This window comes from Anabrus simplex, chromosome 6 (assembly GCF_040414725.1).
Source record: "Anabrus simplex isolate iqAnaSimp1 chromosome 6, ASM4041472v1, whole genome shotgun sequence".
Taxonomy (NCBI): domain Eukaryota; kingdom Metazoa; phylum Arthropoda; class Insecta; order Orthoptera; family Tettigoniidae; genus Anabrus; species Anabrus simplex.
In genome coordinates this window covers 183,869,981-183,890,264 of record NC_090270.1, presented here as the reverse complement: position 1 = coordinate 183,890,264, position 20,284 = coordinate 183,869,981, and the positions used below count along the sequence as shown (strand labels likewise).

The window sequence follows — 20,284 nt, the reverse complement described above, 5'->3', positions numbered from 1 at the left end:
CTGCGAAATCCAACCACCTTTATGTACTATTATGTATTAAGCCTCCACACGCAACAATCATCATCCTTCAAGATTCTAAAAACAGAAGAGACTTTCTAACATCATGCTTCACATCCATGTGTACTGAACTTACGAACATCTTGAGAAGACAGCGTGACTTCGGCTCAGTTGATCTTTGAATGGAAAACAGCATCTTTAAAGAGCCAGACTATATTGATATCCTTGACCAGCATTTTAAGAGTCTCTTCCTTAAACAACTTTATAATGTTGTACAGCACACTGGATTTTTTATGAATCTCTATCATTGAGCTATTTTTTAACGTAGTGCAGCACATTTCTCACATTCTTATCTTAATATCTTACATGGTATGTACATTTTAAAGATCTTTGTGTCTTTACATTGTTTGATTTCTTCGATACATTTGTGTTTGATTTGCTGTAAGCTGATGATGACCTACTGTTAGGTCGAAACTAGTGCCTGAATGTATATGTAATTTAAAACATTGTACAATATGTATTGAAAAGGTGGACCTGAATAATATATTCTTTAAATACTATTGTTTGTGATCAGATAAATCTGTACACAGATCGGGTAATTAGTATCGTGCCACGCCCATTCACGAAGTATTCAGTATTGCTGACATGGAAACCCATTTCCGTGTCAGAAATGAAGTAATTTTTAGGGCTACTGTTCATTACTGGTATTATTAGGAAGCCAGATATAAAAATGTACTAGGGGGAGAATTCCACTTTTGAAACTCCAATTTTTTCTAAAACAATGCCTAGGAACTGCTTTGAAAGTATAATGTCCTTCCTTCATTTCAATGACCACAGGCAGCACGACATTGCAGATAGGCTGTATAAAATTAGGCTGATACTAGAACAGCTTAGTCTTGGTGACCAGTTTCCTTTAATGTACACCCCAGAGCAAAACACGTCACTAGATGAAGGAATGCTGGGTTGGAGAGGGCGCCTTCGATTCCGTTTCAGTGCGGCATCTAAAAATTGCTGGGCTGCGAGAGACAGTGCCCGCGGGCGGAGCTGGGAGCGAATGTGTTAAGAAGGGGAGTTGGCAAACAAACGATGGAAATTCTGCATACAGTATACACCAAGTGTTTTAACTGTGTCCAGACCAAATTTTGGAGGACAGAATGGTTTTACGAATGTTCCTGTGCTAAGACAGGGAAGCATGTTGTAACCATTATTATTTAAAATTGTAATGGATGAAATTGTGAAGGAGACTGGGGAAGCATTCACTGAAAGATATTAAGGTAATATTATTTGCTGATGTGGGGAATGGACAGCAAGGAAGTACAAGAAGACCTGGACACACTGAATGAGGAAATTATGAAATATGGTATGAAATTCAGTGTGGAGAATAGCAAGATAACAAGAGATGACAGATTAGGGAAAACCTCCCTTGCATCCTAGGGGTAGTTTGTTTGCCTCTTACTGAAGTGGCCCCAGATGGGATTCCTGGCCAGATCAGGGATTTTTCCTGGATCTGAGGGCTGGTGCAAGGTCTACTCAGCCTGTGCAATTACAAAATAGAGGAACTATCTGATGGTGAGATAGCGACCCTGATATATAAAGCCTAGAATAACAGCCAAGAGGACCGGGCAAGTTTGCCGTGCGGTTAGGGGCGCGCGATTGTGAGCTTGCATCCGGGAGATAGTGGGTTCGAATGCCCCTGTCTGCAGCCCTGAAGATGGTTTTCTGTGGTTTCCCATTTTCACACCAGTCAAATGCTGGGGCTGTACCTTAATTAAGGCCCCAGTCGCTTCCTTCCATCTCCTAGGCCTTTGCTATCCCATCATCGCCGTAAGACTGTGTCGGTGCGATGTAAAGCCACTAGCAAAGAAAAGAAAAGCCAGAGGATTTGTTACGCTGACTGTGTGACACCTGATAATCTGCAGGTCTTCAGGAAGGAATTACCAAGAAAGTTTAAGGAAGTGTGCATATTAAGCAGAGACCTGGGCAGTGACAGGAAGAGTATGTTGAATGCTCAACTCGATGGCTGGTTGGAACCTCAACAGTACTGCCATCAGCAGTCATAGATGGCTTAGGCGTCACTGAAGAGGTTCACTAGGCAAATGATGAGTGAGGTAGTTTCCCGTTGCATTCCTCACCAAGCCAGAAGTTGGTATTGTGTAGTTTTTTTTTTTTTCAGTTTGGCTTTACGTCGCACTGATACAGACAAATCTTATTGGCAATGATGGGATAGGAAAGGTCTAGAAGTGGGAAAGAAGCAGCTGTGGCCTTAATTAAGGTACAGCCCCAGCATTTGCCTAGTGTGAAAGTGGGGAAACTACAGAAAACCATCTTCAGGGCTGTCGACAGTGGTGTTCGAACCCACTATTTTCCGAATGCAAGCTCACACCTGCATGCCCCTAACCGCACGGCCAACTTGCTCGGCTTACAGTGGAACCTCGATAACTCGAATCACCTCATGAACTGTTTTATTTCGAGTTATCGAAATTTCGGGATGTAGAGAATATTGTTTTTTAGCATGGTTAGCGCATGATTGAATCATAAATGTATCTACAGGCTTATACTGAGTACAGTGTTTACTGTAATTATAACCCTTATTATAGTAATTTTTTAGAAGGTGGAATACAATACATAGAGTAGTGAAACAAAAAACATACCTCTGTTAGCACCTTTGGAAAAAATCCGTTAGTCTCTTCTGGTTTTTTACTCTTAACCTTCTTTTCTTCCATATACTTTTCAACAACATTTATTGCTGTGAAAACATGGTCATTTATATTCGACTTAATCTGTGTGTAGGTTCGAAGAATAGTCACTGTACTTAACACGTGGTGAACTGATGGTACAGGAGAAGGCAGTTCCAACTCTCCTTGTTGGGAATATTCTTCTTTTTCTTCTTCTTCTTGCCAGCAGCATTGACGGTATCTGTAGGAGGCTCGACCACTATAACGTCAGAGTCCACATTTATGTAAGCCTCAAAATCAGCTTTGCAGTTAACAAGCTGCTGATACACCACCCATTCTTCAGGAATAGGAGTAACTTCCTCCACTTCGTGTTCTGAAGGCCCTGAGTCACCTTTCAAAAATCTTGCTTTGCATTGCAGAGCAGTTTAATTGTTTCCTGCTTCACATCAGCCCAAGATTTACTCAGCATTGTTATCGACTGTAGTAGATTAATGCCCTTTAATGACTCCTCGGATTCAATTCCTCTCAGAATTTTTCTGAACAGCCTGTTTCCTATGGAAATGCTTCAAGTTTTTGAATCACCACTTGGTCCATGGGTTGTAGTTTGGTTGTTAAGCTTGGTGCAAGAAAACCATGCGCACTGCCTTATCTCCAGAACGAGCACCTTGGGATGAGCAGGGCAATTGTCTTCACGTCGTATCTTCTCCTCAATACCACGCAGCCAAGATTCTTAAATGGAGATTGTCAACCACAACTCCTGGGGTTGGTTTCGTACCTGACCGATAATGAATTCACACCCCAGAAACATTGAGGCTTCACAGATATTCCAATCACTAGAAGTGTGTTTTTCGGTTCCTGTCATATTAGCTCCCAGCATCACTGTAACCCTTTCTTTACTTGTTAACTGTTGCTCACAAACCACAAATGCTGCATTGCACAGTTAATGTTGTACAAAATTTGAGTTACAGAGTATTTTATGCTTCAAGGGAGGAAACGTTTGCTTTGAGAAATCGAGAAATCCATGTAACCCAATTTCTAGTAATAGAGAGATAAATACACATGAAGAATAGGACAAATGGCCAGAAAACTGAAGTTACTTCGAGATACTGAAAATTCGAGTAATGGAGGTTCGAGATATCGAGATTCGACTGTAAATATAAGTCTGCCAAACCCACTGAAAAGCACACACCTATCGACCCAAGCAACATTTTCACATTGTTCGTGATAGGGACTTGCTGCATAAGAAATGGCCTAATTAGCATCGCTCACATGTTCGTCGCTTTCTTGTCAATTTGGTTTAGACTACACCGGAAGACATAGTGCACTGTAAAAACAAAGTCACACCAGGGAAGACGTTGACAAGAAAAGATAGACTTGATCAAGACATATGAAATAAGAATTAACCTAGAATCGCGGAAGGAGAGAGAAAGGTGGAAAAGTACCATGAATGCCTTAAACCGGCTGGAGCTAGTGATGATAAATCGATATAGTCAACTAGCATTATGGAATTGAGAGGCTAGCCTTTTGGAGTGGATTATGTCAAAAGTTATCTTAGTTAAACCCGTGGAATTATCACTTACCAAACCACATGCCAGTTTATGTTCTCATTTTGTTTTAAGTAGGTTGGAATGAACATGCGACAGAATTTCTGGACAGGTAATTGTTCAAGAAGCACATCAGCCAACACCAAATACAAATACCAGGTTAATTCTTGGGGTTGAAGCGGCTGGGCATAGAGCTATCAACTCTATCCCATGTAGTGCTGAGTTTATGGCTAGTGGTAGCTTGTACCTTCCATTCCTTCAAGAACACTAGTATGGCGAATATATAAAAGAGGGTCTTCTCAGAAAGAAATTTTGCTTAGTCTATCCTGCTTTATTATTTCATGTATTTCATTGTTGATTACAAGTAGTTGCAAATTTTGAGATTTGGTTTGTGTCTTGGTAGAATTGTTTAAGAAATATAGTTTAAAATTGTTATTAATTTGAGATTTATCAGAAGTTTGTTATTTCTGTGTAAAGTTTACCTTCTGATCTTAGTATATTATATCAAAGTACATATATTATTATAGAATATAGCCTATTAATAGGGACCTGAAAAATTAGCATCTATTTGTTTCAAAATTAGCATCTATTTTTTTCCAAAATTAGCATCTATTTACAAAGTTAAAATAATCGCATGGTATTATTAATTTTAACGATTCTAAGTTTATGAAGTGCAATTATTGTCCTTGGTTCACACACAATATAAATTCATTGTTCAAACACAAGCATTTGTCAGTACTTCGGCATTTCTTTTTTTCAAATTGCACTGTCTGTCTGTAACCATGGTGTTGTAATGAGACAACACGCGCTCGCTATCTACATTGTTCGTTGGGGTCCACAACAACTCAAGACAGTATTTAGCAGTTATGCAGAACTCTGTCTGAACTCCAGTTAATACAAGCATGACATCACATTTTTCACTTTCTTTCATCTGCGTTTGATTTGCATGTTTCAGAGAACAGTAACTAGACCAGATATTGTTTCGTGAGAGATCTGTTACTCCAAACAATATCTCAAGCTCATCTAATTTATCATTGTTATTCAAAATTATATTTTTTGGATACAAAGCTTGAGAAATTGACACAAAATGCTAATGGTTGGGGTCTTTAACTTTCAATGTGGCTAGCTTGCAATGTGAAGAATGAGCAGCTTTGACAAATGTGTCTCTACATGCAGCCTGCTGTAGAGGAGTGAGCTTAATCAAAGCATCATTAGTTGCCGCAGAAAAATTCCCCTCACAAATGAAAGTAAAACTGGCGTCAAGGTTATTCAGTTTGGGGTAAAGGAGATGAGAGGTAGGATACAGAGACCCTTCAAGTTCAGTAAGGAGGTCAAACAATCCAGCTGCATGATCTGTGATAAAAACCATGTGGGAGTGAAGCCTATTTACTTCTCGGTCACTCAGATCAGTCAGGTACTTAATACCACAGTTGTTGATGTCTTTCATCATGTCAGACATCTTGAAAAATGTAACATCAGTAAAGTAAGGACTCAAATAGAAGACAGCCTGAAACCAGCTATTCCATCGGGTTATGAAAGGTGCAGGAAAAAGCTTTGCTTCCTTTGAAGCACCATACTTTGATGTTAAGAATTGTAAATATTTTTGCTTTCTTGTGTTCAAAAATTCAACCACATGATTTAAATCTGTCATCACTGCAACCCAATTATTGCCAACCAAGCTGATCTTATGTGCCCAGCACTGTACATGCATTAAATGATCCTCTATAACACCGGTCATGTACAGGGCACTGTCACTAACAAACACTTTAACTGCATCATATGGTACACTATAATGGCGCAGAGCTTCTAAAACAGCATGAGAGCAGTTTGTAGCATTTCCTGCATCAAGATAGTTCACAGAAATAATGTGCAGCTCTCTTTTCGATCTGGCTGGGACTTGGAATATGATAATAAAAACACAATGGCCCATTCTATCTGTAGTTTCATCACAGAGTATGTTGATGTTCTTCCCCACTAGAGCCTCTGCTGTTCTTTTCTGGTGGTCAGATGCAACTTCTAGATAGGAAGAAAGACCTCAAATTATAACAAAATAATTTAAAATTACTGGATCAGTTGGGTACGGGTAAGATAGTTTGATATGGAAATCGCACTCAAATTTGGTATCCTTCAATTTTGTGCTTGGTTTCGATGTCATAATACCTAAACCATACCCGATCAATGAAATCGAAACTTACCCGGTAAATATACTTCACGTAGAGTTCTCGCACATGGCAGCTCTTCATTTGAAAACTCAGTAATCCAGGCTCTTAGCTCTTTGGTTTCCAGCTTTTCCAGAGGTATATTTGCTTTGGCAAATGCTTCAACTGTGCGTTTCAAGAAGTTATCTCTGGAAATTTTTTGTTGTTTACAACTATCTAACTGTGTAAGCACAAAAGATTGCTTTCTTTGAGACGTACTAGCAGCAGGGGTTGAACTTTCGTAATCACGTCGCTTACCCACGTGTTTTTCAGATTTAACATGTTTCACAATGCTATCTTTTTTTTTTCGCACCCTACTCTGCAATTACAATACTTGCAAAACACTGTCACTGAATCTGTGTCATATTAACCATCCTTTGCATATTGCTCGGCCCTTTCATGCGCAGTTTTTTTCATTCGACTTTCTACTCTTCGCTAGTTTCAGTTTTGAACCACAGCAAAACAACACTGCATCTATCTCATTATTTCCGTGACACTCGATTTACATTTCCATAATAATTGATACAGATATTATTCTCCTTGGTATTCCCATTGTAAATATCGATTGAAGTCAGCAAGCAGCAATCGATCGGCTACTTTTCTTCATCAATCAGAATGGTCGAAAGATTTATGCATCATATTTTGAGTATTTCTGGCGATTTTGCATAAATATGTTGTTTTTGCCAGTAAAATAGCAAATTTTTGCAGAATTTGGACGAAAATTGCATGTTCATACTAATTTCACATTTTGGGTCACAATTCGCATTTTGTTGCACTTCTATTTATGCGTAAAAATGATTTTATTCCACATTAGACTTACCGTAGGCTTGGATTCAGTACAAGATTCAAAAATTCACATTTATCGCAAATGCGAATTTTTTTTTTTTTTTTTTTTTTTTTTTTTTTTTTTTTTTTTTTTTTTTTTTCAGGTCCCTACCTATTAATTTACATAACTGGAATCTAGACCACTAGACAACAGTAGGTTTTGTTATTCCTGTGGACTTAATCCCATATTCTTGGATGATGTAGTGTAACTAAATATAATCACTTCACAAGTACTTGTCTGACCGGGCGAGTTGGCCGTGCGCGTAGAGGCACGCGGCTGTGAGCTTGCATCCGGGAGATAGTAGGTTCGAATCCCACTATCGGCAGCCCTGAAAATGGTTTTCCGTGGTTTCCCATTTTCACACCAGGCAAATGCTGGGGCTGTACCTTAATTAAGGCCACGGCCGCTTCCTTCCAACTCCTAGGCGTTTCCTATCCCATCGTCGCCATAAGACCTATCTGTGTCGGTGCGACGTAAAACCCCTAGCAAAAAAAAAAGTACTTGTCTGGCATGTTTCCGCTGGTGGGATCCTCAACATTTCTGCCATCAGCTGTCATAGATGGCCTAGGCATCACTGAAGAGGCGTACTAGGGAAATGAGGAGTGAGGTAGTTTCCCGTTGTTTTCCTCACCGAGCCAAAGTTGCAATTACATATCAGTCTGTCAAACCCACTGAAATGCATCAGCCGACCCAAGGAGCAACAGTTTCACACCATTCATAGCAAGGACTGGCTGCATAAGGAATTGGCATTACTAGCATCGCTCATACCTCAGTCACTTTCATATTATCAAAGCCAAGGATAAGACAGAGAAAGATCTATGAAAGTAGCCTATACCAGAAGACATAGTGTACTGTAAACACTAGGTCCTGCCAGCAAAGGCATGTTGTCTGGCATAAGCCGTTTAAATTATATTGTACTGGGCAAGTTGGGTATGCTGTTTGGGTCACATAGCTGTGAGTTTGCATTCAGGAAGTATTGAGTTCGAACCCCACTATAGGCAATCCTGAAGATGGTTTTTTGTAGTTTTCTGTTTTCACACCACATCAATGCTGGGGCTGTGGCTTAATTAAGACCATGGTCACTTTCTTTCCATTCCTTTTTTTTTTTTTTTTTTTTTCTAGTGGCTTTATGTCGCACCGACTCAGATAGGTCTTATGGCGACCTATTCCATTGTCGCCATAAGACTTTTCTCTGTTGGTGTGATGTAAAACAGATAGCAAAAGAAATATTATATTGTCTGTAACTACTTGGAAATTTTAATAGAATGTTTTTGTATGTGCAGGTGTGTGGTAAAGCATTCACGTGTTCAGCTGAGCTCAGTCGACATGGGAAGTGTCATCTTGGTGGCAGTATGTACACCTGTGCTGTGTGCTTTCATGTGTTTGCTAACGCAGCTAGTTTGGAGCGACATATGAAACGGCATGCTACAGACAAACCTTACGTGTGCAGTGTATGTGGAAAATCATTTGCTCGTAAAGAACATCTAGACAATCATACCCGTTGCCACACTGGAGAGACCCCATATCGGTGTCAGTATTGTGCAAAAACGTTTACCCGGAAAGAGCATATGGTAAACCATGTGAGAAAGCACACAGGTGAGACGCCACATCGTTGTGACATCTGTAAAAAGTCCTTTACACGAAAAGAACACTTTATGAATCATGTTATGTGGCACACTGGTGAGACTCCTCATGCATGTCAGGTGTGTGGAAAAAAATACACTCGTAAAGAACATTTAGCCAATCACATGCGTTCTCACACCAACGATACTCCGTTCCGTTGCGAAATCTGTGGCAAGTCGTTTACTCGTAAGGAGCATTTTACGAACCATATCATGTGGCATACGGGAGAGACTCCACACCGCTGTGACTTCTGTTCCAAGACCTTCACCCGCAAGGAGCACCTCCTAAATCACGTTCGGCAACACACAGGTGAATCTCCGCACCGCTGTGGCTTCTGTTCCAAGTCATTCACCCGCAAGGAGCACCTCATTAACCACGTGCGCCAGCACACAGGTGAGACCCCTTTTCGATGCCAGTACTGCCCCAAGGCCTTCACTCGTAAGGACCACCTCGTGAATCATGTGCGTCAACACACTGGGGAATCTCCCCACAAGTGCCAGTACTGCACAAAATCATTCACTCGTAAAGAACATCTCACGAATCATGTCCGTCAACACACGGGCGAATCGCCGCACCGCTGCCATTTCTGCTCCAAGTCCTTTACTCGGAAAGAGCATCTGACTAATCATGTGCGTATCCACACAGGCGAATCTCCTCATCGTTGCGAGTTTTGCAACAAGACGTTCACCCGCAAGGAACATCTTACAAACCATCTGCGACAGCACACGGGCGAGACTCCTCACTGCTGCAATGTGTGCTCCAAACCGTTCACCCGGAAGGAGCACCTCATAAACCACATGAGGTGCCACACGGGGGAGCGCCCGTTCAGCTGTTCCGAGTGTGGCAAGTCGTTTCCACTTAAGGGTAACCTGCTGTTCCATCAGCGGTCGCACAACAAAGGTGCTACAGCGGATCGACCATTCCGCTGCGATCTGTGCCCAAAGGACTTCATGTGTAAGGGTCATCTAGTGTCTCATCGCCGCAGTCACTCTGGAGACCGCCCTCATGCCTGTCCAGATTGTGGTAAGACTTTTGTTGAAAAAGGGAACATGTTGCGTCACTTTCGAAAGCATGCAGCGGAAAATGGAGGGACTGGCACTCCTCAACAGCAGCCACCACCTCCCCCACCTCCACAGCCTCAACAACCACCCCATCACCATCAGAATCCCGGTCATGGAGTGGTGACTGCTGCTGGGGTTGTGGTTCCTACTACTCATCATTTGCAACACCATTCTGCACCAGCTCCTCTTCAACCACATCCATCTCATGCTGCTGTTGTAGTTCCAACTCCAAATGGTGTGCTTACAACATATTAAATTAAAAGGTATCATTGCTACCTCTGCATCTTATTTAGCGATGTCATTTAGATATCATTCACAATCATACCAGAACGTTCCATTTTCCTCAACAGAGAACAGTGCTCTCTTCTAGTTCTTTATTGAGAGATGAATTTTACGATTCATGTGTATAGTGATATTTTTTCCTTCATCCTGTATAGACGTTTAAATGAAGAACAGTATGCTTGTCACCTTTGGTGATGTATAGAACATTTTTCGGAAAGTAAAAATATTTTAGACCATTAATAATGTTTAAAGAAGATATGGTGTAAGGTTATAATTGAGTCGAGATGACTACTAAATTCTAAAGAAAGATTTTTGAAATGCATAGCATGGCTGTTATATGGATTTCATGCCAAACTGTACAGTCGCACTAAATATGTTCATTTGTGGGGTTACAAGGTGAATGTTACTGCTAGACAATTCTTATTCTGGCGTGGGTAATATCGATATATTTGCTGTGTCAGACATTTCATGTAGGAAACTCCTAACTTATACACAAGTACACTGACAGGCAAAATTAATAAGATTACTTGAATTTTGAAAGGAAAAATCATGTTAAATTGTGAAACATTTATTTTATTAATTACATTGATTATTTTCATGAAAAACTTATCTAAGTACTGTTATCTGTCTGTTCTTGCTACCCTTAGTTACTTTGATCATTTTTCACGAAAATCAATGTAAATAATAAGATAAATGTTTCAAAATATAGCATGCTTTTTCTTGTGAAAATTCAAGTGATCCATTAATTTTGCCAGTCAATGTAATACACATGACTTTCCTGGTATTGTAAATACCATGTATAAATTAGTCCAGAACACACAAGGACACTAATAAGGGGACCTCCAGATAGATGGTTCACAGAATTGTTTCATACATGCAGTACATGAAGGAACCCCTCAAAAACAAATATCCCAAAACCATTCAGCCAAATGTCAAGGGCATTCTTGATAAAATTGGCTGCAGCAAATTTGTAGTGCCTTGTATCAGTTAAACATAAACAAAGTGACAAATGAGCGCATGGCTCAATGGATAATGTCCAAGTCTAGTAATCGAGTGATTGCTTGTTCTAGTCCCGCTGCAATCATGGTTTTCTGTTCTTTCCATCTCATTCATTCTACATATATTACAGTTAAGAATATTTGTTATAATTCAAAAGATGGGTCAAGAAATGAAAAACCATAAGTAGGAAATGAAACATTTTTGTAACTTTCCTTATCAAGGTAAAATATTAAACAAAGTTTGTGTACCAATAGATATTTCGATATATCCCTGCAGCTGCAAAAACTGGTGTTGTGTAATGTGCTAGATATTGCAAAAGTATTGTTTCCCGTGCTTTTATGGGGAATGTATTGTTTCCCGTGCTTTTATGGGGAATACCAACCGGGTTCTAATGGAACTGCATCTCACAGTCAAAAATAATAAGATGTAGTTATCATTTAATTGGCCCTACACGGTGGTCGGGATCATTACAGGGTCAAGTCTCAATGGTCTGACACCGTGATTGGCTGATTTGAGTCCCGTTGGTGAAAGAAATTTTTACCATCGGAATGTTTTTTGGCAGGGTAGTACAGGTGGTTGTATACAATTTTGAATCACTAGATTGCTTGCCCAAAAGCCTGAATTCAATTCTAAACCTCTTTGCGGTGTTCCTATGGAGTGAGGGCATATGGCGCTGTTGATCATGATTTGTCCGCCTGATGAAATCTTTTGGTGTTATTCGGCAGGAGTAGGCTATATACTGACACCAGGTTTCACCCCCTCCCTACCTTATATTCATCATTCTACATCCAGATGCACAGGTCGTCCATTGGCATCAGATGGAAAGACCTACAATAGGCAAGCCGAGCATATCCTTGGACTCTCGCATAACTAAAAACCTTACAATAAATTAAAAATAATAGCTTTTTTTCTTTGATATGGAAATACAAAAATGATTTATTTCCTGCACAAAATTTTTAATCTTTGCACCCAACTTCTGAATTACTACAAATAGTCTTGCCTAGAATATATGTAAAATGGAACATCAGGCGGAAACATAAAAACAAAACCATGCATGGAGCAAGACTTGAATCAGCAATTCCTAGTTTGCTAAACTCGGGCGCTTCCTGCTAAGCCACATGCTTGCTCATCACTTTGTTGATATTAGTTGATATAAGGCACTTGAATTTGTCAAAGCCAGTTTTCTCAAGAATGCCTGGATATCTGGCCGAATTGTTTTGGGAAATTTGTATTCAAGGGATCATCTTCACGTACTACAAGTACAAAAGAAAAATCTATGATTCATCCACCTGAAGGTGTATGTACTGTACATTAATAATAATTAATCATAAGAAAATGTCATCTTTCAAACCAATACTCTCAAAAGCAGAGGGTGGGGGGGGATTTTATATTATTTCATTTCACTGCTACCTATTCATGTGGCTGCAGAAACCCTTTTTATCCAAAGGAAAAGTCTTCTGAATGTCTTGTATTATGACTGATTTATTTTCCCATCATATTCTTGGTGATCTCTTTGCTAGTCTCTCAACACAGCCATTGTTTAAATCCTTGTCAGTGCATGCGAGATTATAAAAATAAATGTTCCTTTGGTTTGGAATCCAATTTATAGATGTTTTGGCTTGTCATTAGGTTTACGTCTGATAAAACTGCAGACCAACTTGCTTGTACTCAGAATAGGTTGTTTGTTGAAGTTGAAAGAAGTTAGTGATTTAGATAGAACTTGGAATAAAACATTACGTAACATTTTCCCTGATTAGTTTTTTGTCTTCTGTTCCCAAGTTACTGGTTTGGTCCCATCTGAGGTTTGTGGCATCTAAAGGTGTTTGAAACTGCTCCATGGACTACATGGATGAAGAACATAATAGTAGTTCAGCTGAACATGGAAGTTCCAGCAGAAAGAAAGGTTGTTTTAATAACTACTATCTAAATGTCATGAAATATACATGTTTTCTACTTCAATGCACGTACTAATGAGTAATCATAAATAATTTTGTCTAATAACACGTCTCATCATGGTAATAGTAAGAAGAAAAAGAAGGCCTTGACTATCACATCCCAGACTTTGTGAAATGTTGTAATTTAGATATCTTGTGTACCATTTCTGATGTTCTGATTTTACTGCCATCTAGCAGCAAAAGTGGATCCCCATTGGAAGGTATCTAATGCTGTCTTAGCAGAGTTCAACACTACAGTTTTTAATATACCAAACAGTGCCTTTCTCTTTCTTTTTCTCACTAACCATCAAAAGTCTGCTACTACGGTACTCTCAGGCCAGTATTTGAACATTTACAATCATGAGTGATCCACTGAAGCAGATATTTCTCTACTAATTGTTCAGTAAGTGGTTTATCTGACACTTTCAGTAGTCACAAGTAATCATAGTTACTAAAAGCAAACATAGATTACTATCCAGTGAGGAAGTTGAGGCAATGATAATGCTCTTCAGTACCTTATTCTAATAATTAATTTATTAGATTTTCACAAGGCTTTCAACCAGATATATTTTGGATATCCACTGAGACAGTAATGTCATTTAAAAAAGACCGCTGCTGGGCTGAGTAGCTCAGACGGTAAGGACATAAAAGAACTCCTGAGGGACAAAATTACGGTATCTTAGTGTCTCCAATAACCATAAAAGTAGTTAGTGGGACGTAAAATCAGTACATTATTATAAAGAGACTGAAACCGAAATGCAAAGTAATGTCACCTATTAGGTGTGCGTGGAAGTATGCCATGCAACCTCAAGTTCAGAGAAGTGCACAGTAACTCAAACCCTTGGACACAACATGCACAGACTGCAGTTCGAAGCATGTCTTGACAAGTAATAACAGCATTTTATTGTGTGCATTTCGCAATACATCAACAAAGCCTCTCCATTACGAAAATAGTCCACTTGGTTGGTTTACACCATAGTGACATCGTTAGAATCTTTCTCACAGTGATTCCCCTCGGTTAATAACACAAGGTTGATCACCACTACTTGTGAATCTTGACTCGCAAGAACCAAGAAGACTCCACAACAGGACTGCTTTAATGCATTTTTGACAACAACTGGGAGGGCTGTATCTGCTCGGGCAATCCGAAATTATCTCCATATAGTCGACCTATACTCGAGTTCCGTGGCGAGCATCTGGATGTACAACCAAACACTGTGGCACCAGATGCAGAATGCTTGGACTGGAATCTGGCAGCACAGCATTAGGTCCTCTTCACACCACACAGTTGTCGTTTCTGATGATGAATCAAAAATGTGTTGTAATGAAAAGTTCTTATGAATTGTAATTTCTTTCTTCAAATAAACCACCTTCATTTAGACCTTTATGGTCACGTTTACCATCAGATGTCTAAAATGTGAAGTTGAATTCAGTCCCGGACTACTATGAATTTTCAGTGAACTTGACTTTCTTCCATGGTTCTTAAAACTGGGACGATGATTATTGTTTTAATCGTAAATAAGAGATAGTTATCCCCTCCAAATTCTAATCTTAGGAGACCAAGGAACAGAGTCATTTCAAGATTAAAAGTATCGGGAAAGGAAAGCGCTATGAAAGACTCCATGGGTCAACTATGGTTTGCATCAGATATGATAGGAAAGATTAAAGTGAAAACAACACTTGTCTTGGCTAGGAGCCCCTTTGATTTTCTGGCTCTCATCAGCAAGGTCTTGGAATGTAGTTTAATTACACTCTCCTTTACGTCCAAGCAGTCTGAATACTTTTTCACAGAATTAGTGAGAAACTACTCTTCTGATTTGCATCTTTATTATACTGATTGTGATTTACACCCTGGGAATTTTTCTCTTCAGGAATACATTGGGATAGCACCTTATTTCAAGTTATGAAATACCTATTTCAGTCGTGAAACAAAATAAAATATTAAACAGTTTTCATGAAAACATCATATGTAGAATAAATACTCTTTCAATAAACTGATATAACATTGCAATGGTATAAATTCCTAAACATTCAGATAAAAATGTTTATTTATAATATTTTATAATGTGACTTCACTCATTCTTTATTCTAGGCACTTTCATTAACTGTGGTGCTTTCCTGCAAATTTGTTGTGGCACTTTTGTTTCAAAATGTAAAATGAAATTATCAGCCTTGGTACAAGTTTGTAGATACCTATTTTAATCCTTGCTTTATTCAGATATGCATAGTACAGATGCCACTAAAACTGGAATCTACTTGTCTTGCAAATTCTCTGGGATGATATCAACCTTGCTGCAACATTATCTGTAATGGCTTTGTTAAATAGTACTGATGATGAGATATAGTACATTTCAATTTAATATCTGAGTTAGTATTTACATTCAGAATTAAGATGATATATTTCCCGAGATTTTTATTTGAATGATAGCTTGACTACTAGGTGCCACTTTTTTTATGATTGACTAGCTGAACCCTTTAGTGCATACATTTTGTAGATTAAGATACTTTTACAGTATACTAAAGATGAGGCAAAAGAATACACCAAAATACCTCTTGTATTTTACATCAGTAAAAATTTCCCAAATTTTAGAACATACCTTAGATCACAAATTATCTCTGAAAGCATTATATCAGGGTAGTGATCGTAAATTTATAGTTGTTGAAATGTTGTGTTGATGTATTTGTCATTGTTCTGGTATTATTTTTAAAATTGTTGCATTCATTGTTGTTGGAATTAATGAGTCTTGCTCTATTTGGCTTGTTTTGCTGAAGAGAATTATCTGAATTTTTCCTTTGAGCAACTGGCAGTGGTGCGGTGATTTTCTTCTTCATGAACAAATTTATAATTGATCAGTAGAAATAATTCCTATAAATAGGTATTTCAATTACTGATTGATCATTCGTGATTTCTCATAATGTTATTGCTTGAACATCAATTTTTAAATATAGTTTGTAAAATATTCATCAAACAAATATTTACAACCAATAATTTGGTCCAACGAGGCATTAGGGGTAATTTTATGGTAAGAAAGAGTACCTAATGGTATTCGACAAGTTGACAGTTCGTTGAAGTAAGCAACTGTGGGTATCTGAGAAAGTACTTCTAGGTAAGATAAAACAGCCTATCTCGTCATTCGGAGTGAATTTAACATAAGTGAAGTAACATAATCTGGTAAAAATTAAATAATATGTGGTAAAAGTACTGTTTTCCACTTATATATTTCATGGTTTTTTTTCTCGTATATATCAGTGACTTTATATTTTGTTATAGAGTTTCAAGAGTTGCAACAAGTAGGTTAAATATGAAATGAGTACTACTGTTGAATACTAATATTAAATATTATTATATCTATTTTATGTGTGCATTCTTTTAGTACAGAATTACATCTTTCACATTAATTTATAAGCAGATAACTAGAGAAACTAATTTAGAAAATGTTTTAAACTGTTTGCTTGTCATATGTACCTACATCTAAAGGAGTATAATAGGGAATGAGTTGCACTAGTAATTGTGGATAATACAACATGGAATTAGAAGAAAAGTTTTTAAGGGTTTAAAAAAATTATGATACCGTTCGGAGGATTTATTGAGAATATAATGCCACAGATAATACAGGAAGTCCAAAATTGACTTTCACAATCGCAGATCTAAAAATCACGGGAATAGAACAAGTTTTTGGGTGGTTAGGCTGTGTGCATTTGCAGAGTTTTGCCCAGACGTGCCATTTGGGCTCATCAGTTGGATTGGAAGTCTTCAAACTTGGTGATCTTGCTGAAGTGAGAAGAAATTATGAATACGAAATTATGGAAAAACAAGTTCATATTTAGATCAGAATATCATATAAACATAGACTTTATCTTTCAGGCTTGAGACTTAATGGTTATCAGGCTTGTATGTATTAATGGGATTAGGGTTTGCAAGTAAGAGGCTGTTGTGTACTTGTTAGATACCAAGCTAGTGGCTTTGCGGTTTGGGTCACGTAGCTGTCAGCTTGCATTCGGGAGATAGTGGGTTCGAACTCCAATCAGGCAGCCTTGAAGATGGTTTTCCATGGTTTCCCATTTTCACGCCAGGCGAATGCTGGGGCTGTACCGTAATTAAGGCCTGGTAGCTACCTTCCCTCTCTTAGCCTTTTCCTGTCCCACCGTCACCATAAGACTTATCTGTATCGGTGCAATGTTAAAAAAAGAAATCCCGGCACCATTCGCCTGAAGTTGAAACGGGGAACAATAGAAATCACCCCAGGATTGGATAAGAGTATTCTTTTTTTGAGCACATTTTTCTTCCCATTTATATTTCTCAGACTCAGTGCATCCTCTTCTGGATCCTGAAACCAATCTTAAATCTGTGGCAGAGCTGGAAATCAAACCTTAACCACATTTAGTAAAATATGAAATATGAGTTTGTTGTGCAAGTTTCTTGATACATTTGTATGGAGATTGCTCTAATTGTTCTTTAATATCCTGGTACTTTTCATCCCTGATCACTGTTTGTTTCCCATCAGCTTTTTAATTTAACATTGAATCCACACATTTTAAATTATATACAATTTTTCCAATTTTGTCACACATTGTTACTTGAAAACGAGGAAACATGTCACTACCCCTCCAGCATATTATTGCTTTAAGAGTCTGCAGCTCATGAAAATACACTGTCCAATAGTTTCCTGTTAAGCCATCAATACAAAAGCAATTACCTTCAAAGTGAAGCGCAGTTGCTCACAACCAAGCATAGACTGCCAGAAGGTTGAGTGGTTACCGACTCTGCATGATCAGCCTTTGGGAAGCAGCCACACAGCTGTTCCATGCTGTTGGGGAAATCCTCAGATACCCTTTCAAATGTTACCCTGTTCATGTGGAGAATATGAAGACAATATTGTGACTGTAATTGTGAGGCTCCTGACTTGGCTTTAATTTTTAAAATTTATTGTTAAAGACATGGAAGTAGTAAAAATGTTGTTCTCTAATGAAAATATTAATAAAGGATTGCAAGATAAATATGGTAGTTGTAGACTTTTGATGGGAACTCCATGGCAGTATTTTATGAAATGTGTGGAGGAAGGTTCTTGCTGGATTTATAAGAACAAAGTGAAAGAGGGGGAAAATGTTTCACAAAGCTTTTGTTCTTTCCTTTTCATTCTCTCCCCTTCATTCAGAAGAAATTATTGTAGCCTTCAACTGATTGACGATACTGATCTCAGAATATCTGAATGGAGAATTAACTAGCTAGTACTAAAACAGGTTACAAGTGTGCATTTCCAGTGGATGGAATTTTGTGTGATAATAAATTTTGCATTTGGTTTTATGGAAAAGAGTACTAGTGAGCAAGAATCTTGACAGATAGATTAAAAATTAGAACAAATTATCATGGAAAATGTATTTTGGAATCACTCTATCTTAGCAACTGCTACCATAAAAATATGCATCATAAAAATTTCTCATTTATTTTTTGCATATGTAAACAGTTTAATTCTTGCTATTTTCCCAATTCCTTTTTTTCAAATACCAATATCTAGGTAAAAGTATTTAAGAATAGAATTTTCTCATGTAACTGTTAGGAGATATACCAGTGAATCATTTAATCCAATTAAAGGAATTAGACAATGTGTAAAACAATGTAAAACAAACAACAACATAATTCTTCTGAAAGTTAAGTTTCCTTGTAATATTGCAGTATTTTTTCCTCACACAGTGATATTTATTTATGAAGCATTCAACATCAGTTATATCCATGTTCATGCATTGTTGGACTGAATGACTTGTATGATAGAAGTGCTGACCTTCTGAGCCCAAGTTGATGGGTTCAATCCCAGCTCCATTTGTATTTGAACGTGCTCAAATACACCAGCCACATTTCGGTAGACTTACAGGCATGTATAAGAACTCGGGACAAAATTCTGTCATCTTCATGTCTCCGAAAACTGTAAAGTTAGTTATTGGGATGTAAAACCCATTTTGATTTGATAACCGGTAATACTGTTCTTACTGTATTGGTGTGCATGTAGTTTGAGTTGCAGTTTGGAAAGAAGTGACAATGCCCTATTAAAAAGACAATATCAGAGTATTTTTCTTTTGATGATATTGAAAATCGCTGGAAGCCTTTCAGGAGAATAGGTATTTGAACCGGTGTACCCGTAAAGTCCATGGATGTGTCTATGCTGGTGTGTCCTGGTAAGCAATGTAATTGTGACTAGGAATACATTTAGTGAAATGAAATGGCATATGGCTTTTAGTGCCGGGAGGTGTCCGAGGACTTCAGCTCGCCAGGTGCAGGTCTTTTGATTTGACACCCTCAGGTGACCTGTGCGTCGTGATGAGGATGAAATGATGAAGACGACACATACACTCAGCCCCCGTGCCAGGGGAATTAACCAATGAAGATGAAAATTCCCGACCCTGCCGGGAATCGAACCCGGGATCCCTGTGACCAAAGGCTAGCACGCTAACCATTTAGCCATGGAGCTGGACTAATATATTTAGTCATCAGTAGAGAGTGAATGAGCAAGTGTGAAGGTTGATCACATTCAGGTTGGTTATTGTCATCATATGATTTCAACCCTATTAATGGAGTTTCTGTCCTATAAGTTGTTCTATTCTGAGCTCCAGTTGTAGGTTGTAAACAGGTTGTATAGTCATCACAAAATTATTCTCTATATTGTCATAACCCTCACTTTTCTTTTCTCTCATTGTTTGGTTGTAACTTGGAGGCCCAGGTCTACCCTGAATTTCAGATTTTCGAGTGGCTTTACATCTCACCAATACAGATAGGTATTATGGCGACGATGAGATAAGAAAGATCTAGGAGTGGGGAGGAAGTGGCCGTGGCCTTAATGAAGGTCCAGCCCCAGCATTTGCTTGGTGTGAAATTGGGAAACCACAGAAAACCATCTTCAGGGCTGCCGACAGTAGGGTTTGAATCCCGAATTCAAGCTCACAGCCGCATCCCCCTAACCATACGGCCAACTCGCTCGGTGAATATAAGACTGGTTTGAGGGACTTGAAAGGGGTGAACTCAACCTCGCATAATGTAAATGAGTACAGAACTGGGTTAAAATCCCACTCGGCATCCTTTTCCATGGTGTCCCTCCTCAGCTCCAGGCAAGTGGTACCTAATAAACATAACCCACGGCTACTTCCTTCTCAAT

General features: G+C 38.6%; 1 protein-coding gene across 1 annotated transcript in view; it reads left to right on the top strand.

Annotated features, from left to right (window-relative positions):
* Positions 1–10,183, top strand: part of LOC136876271 (zinc finger protein 28) — a 218,109-nt gene extending 207,926 nt beyond the window's left edge. The window contains exon 10 of the mRNA XM_067150081.2: positions 8,524–10,183. Coding sequence (XP_067006182.2) covers positions 8,524–10,179 — 1,656 coding nt within the window. The 3' untranslated portion in view covers positions 10,180–10,183. The remainder of the gene's footprint in view (positions 1–8,523) is intronic.
* The last annotated feature ends 10,101 nt before the right edge of the window (positions 10,184–20,284 follow it).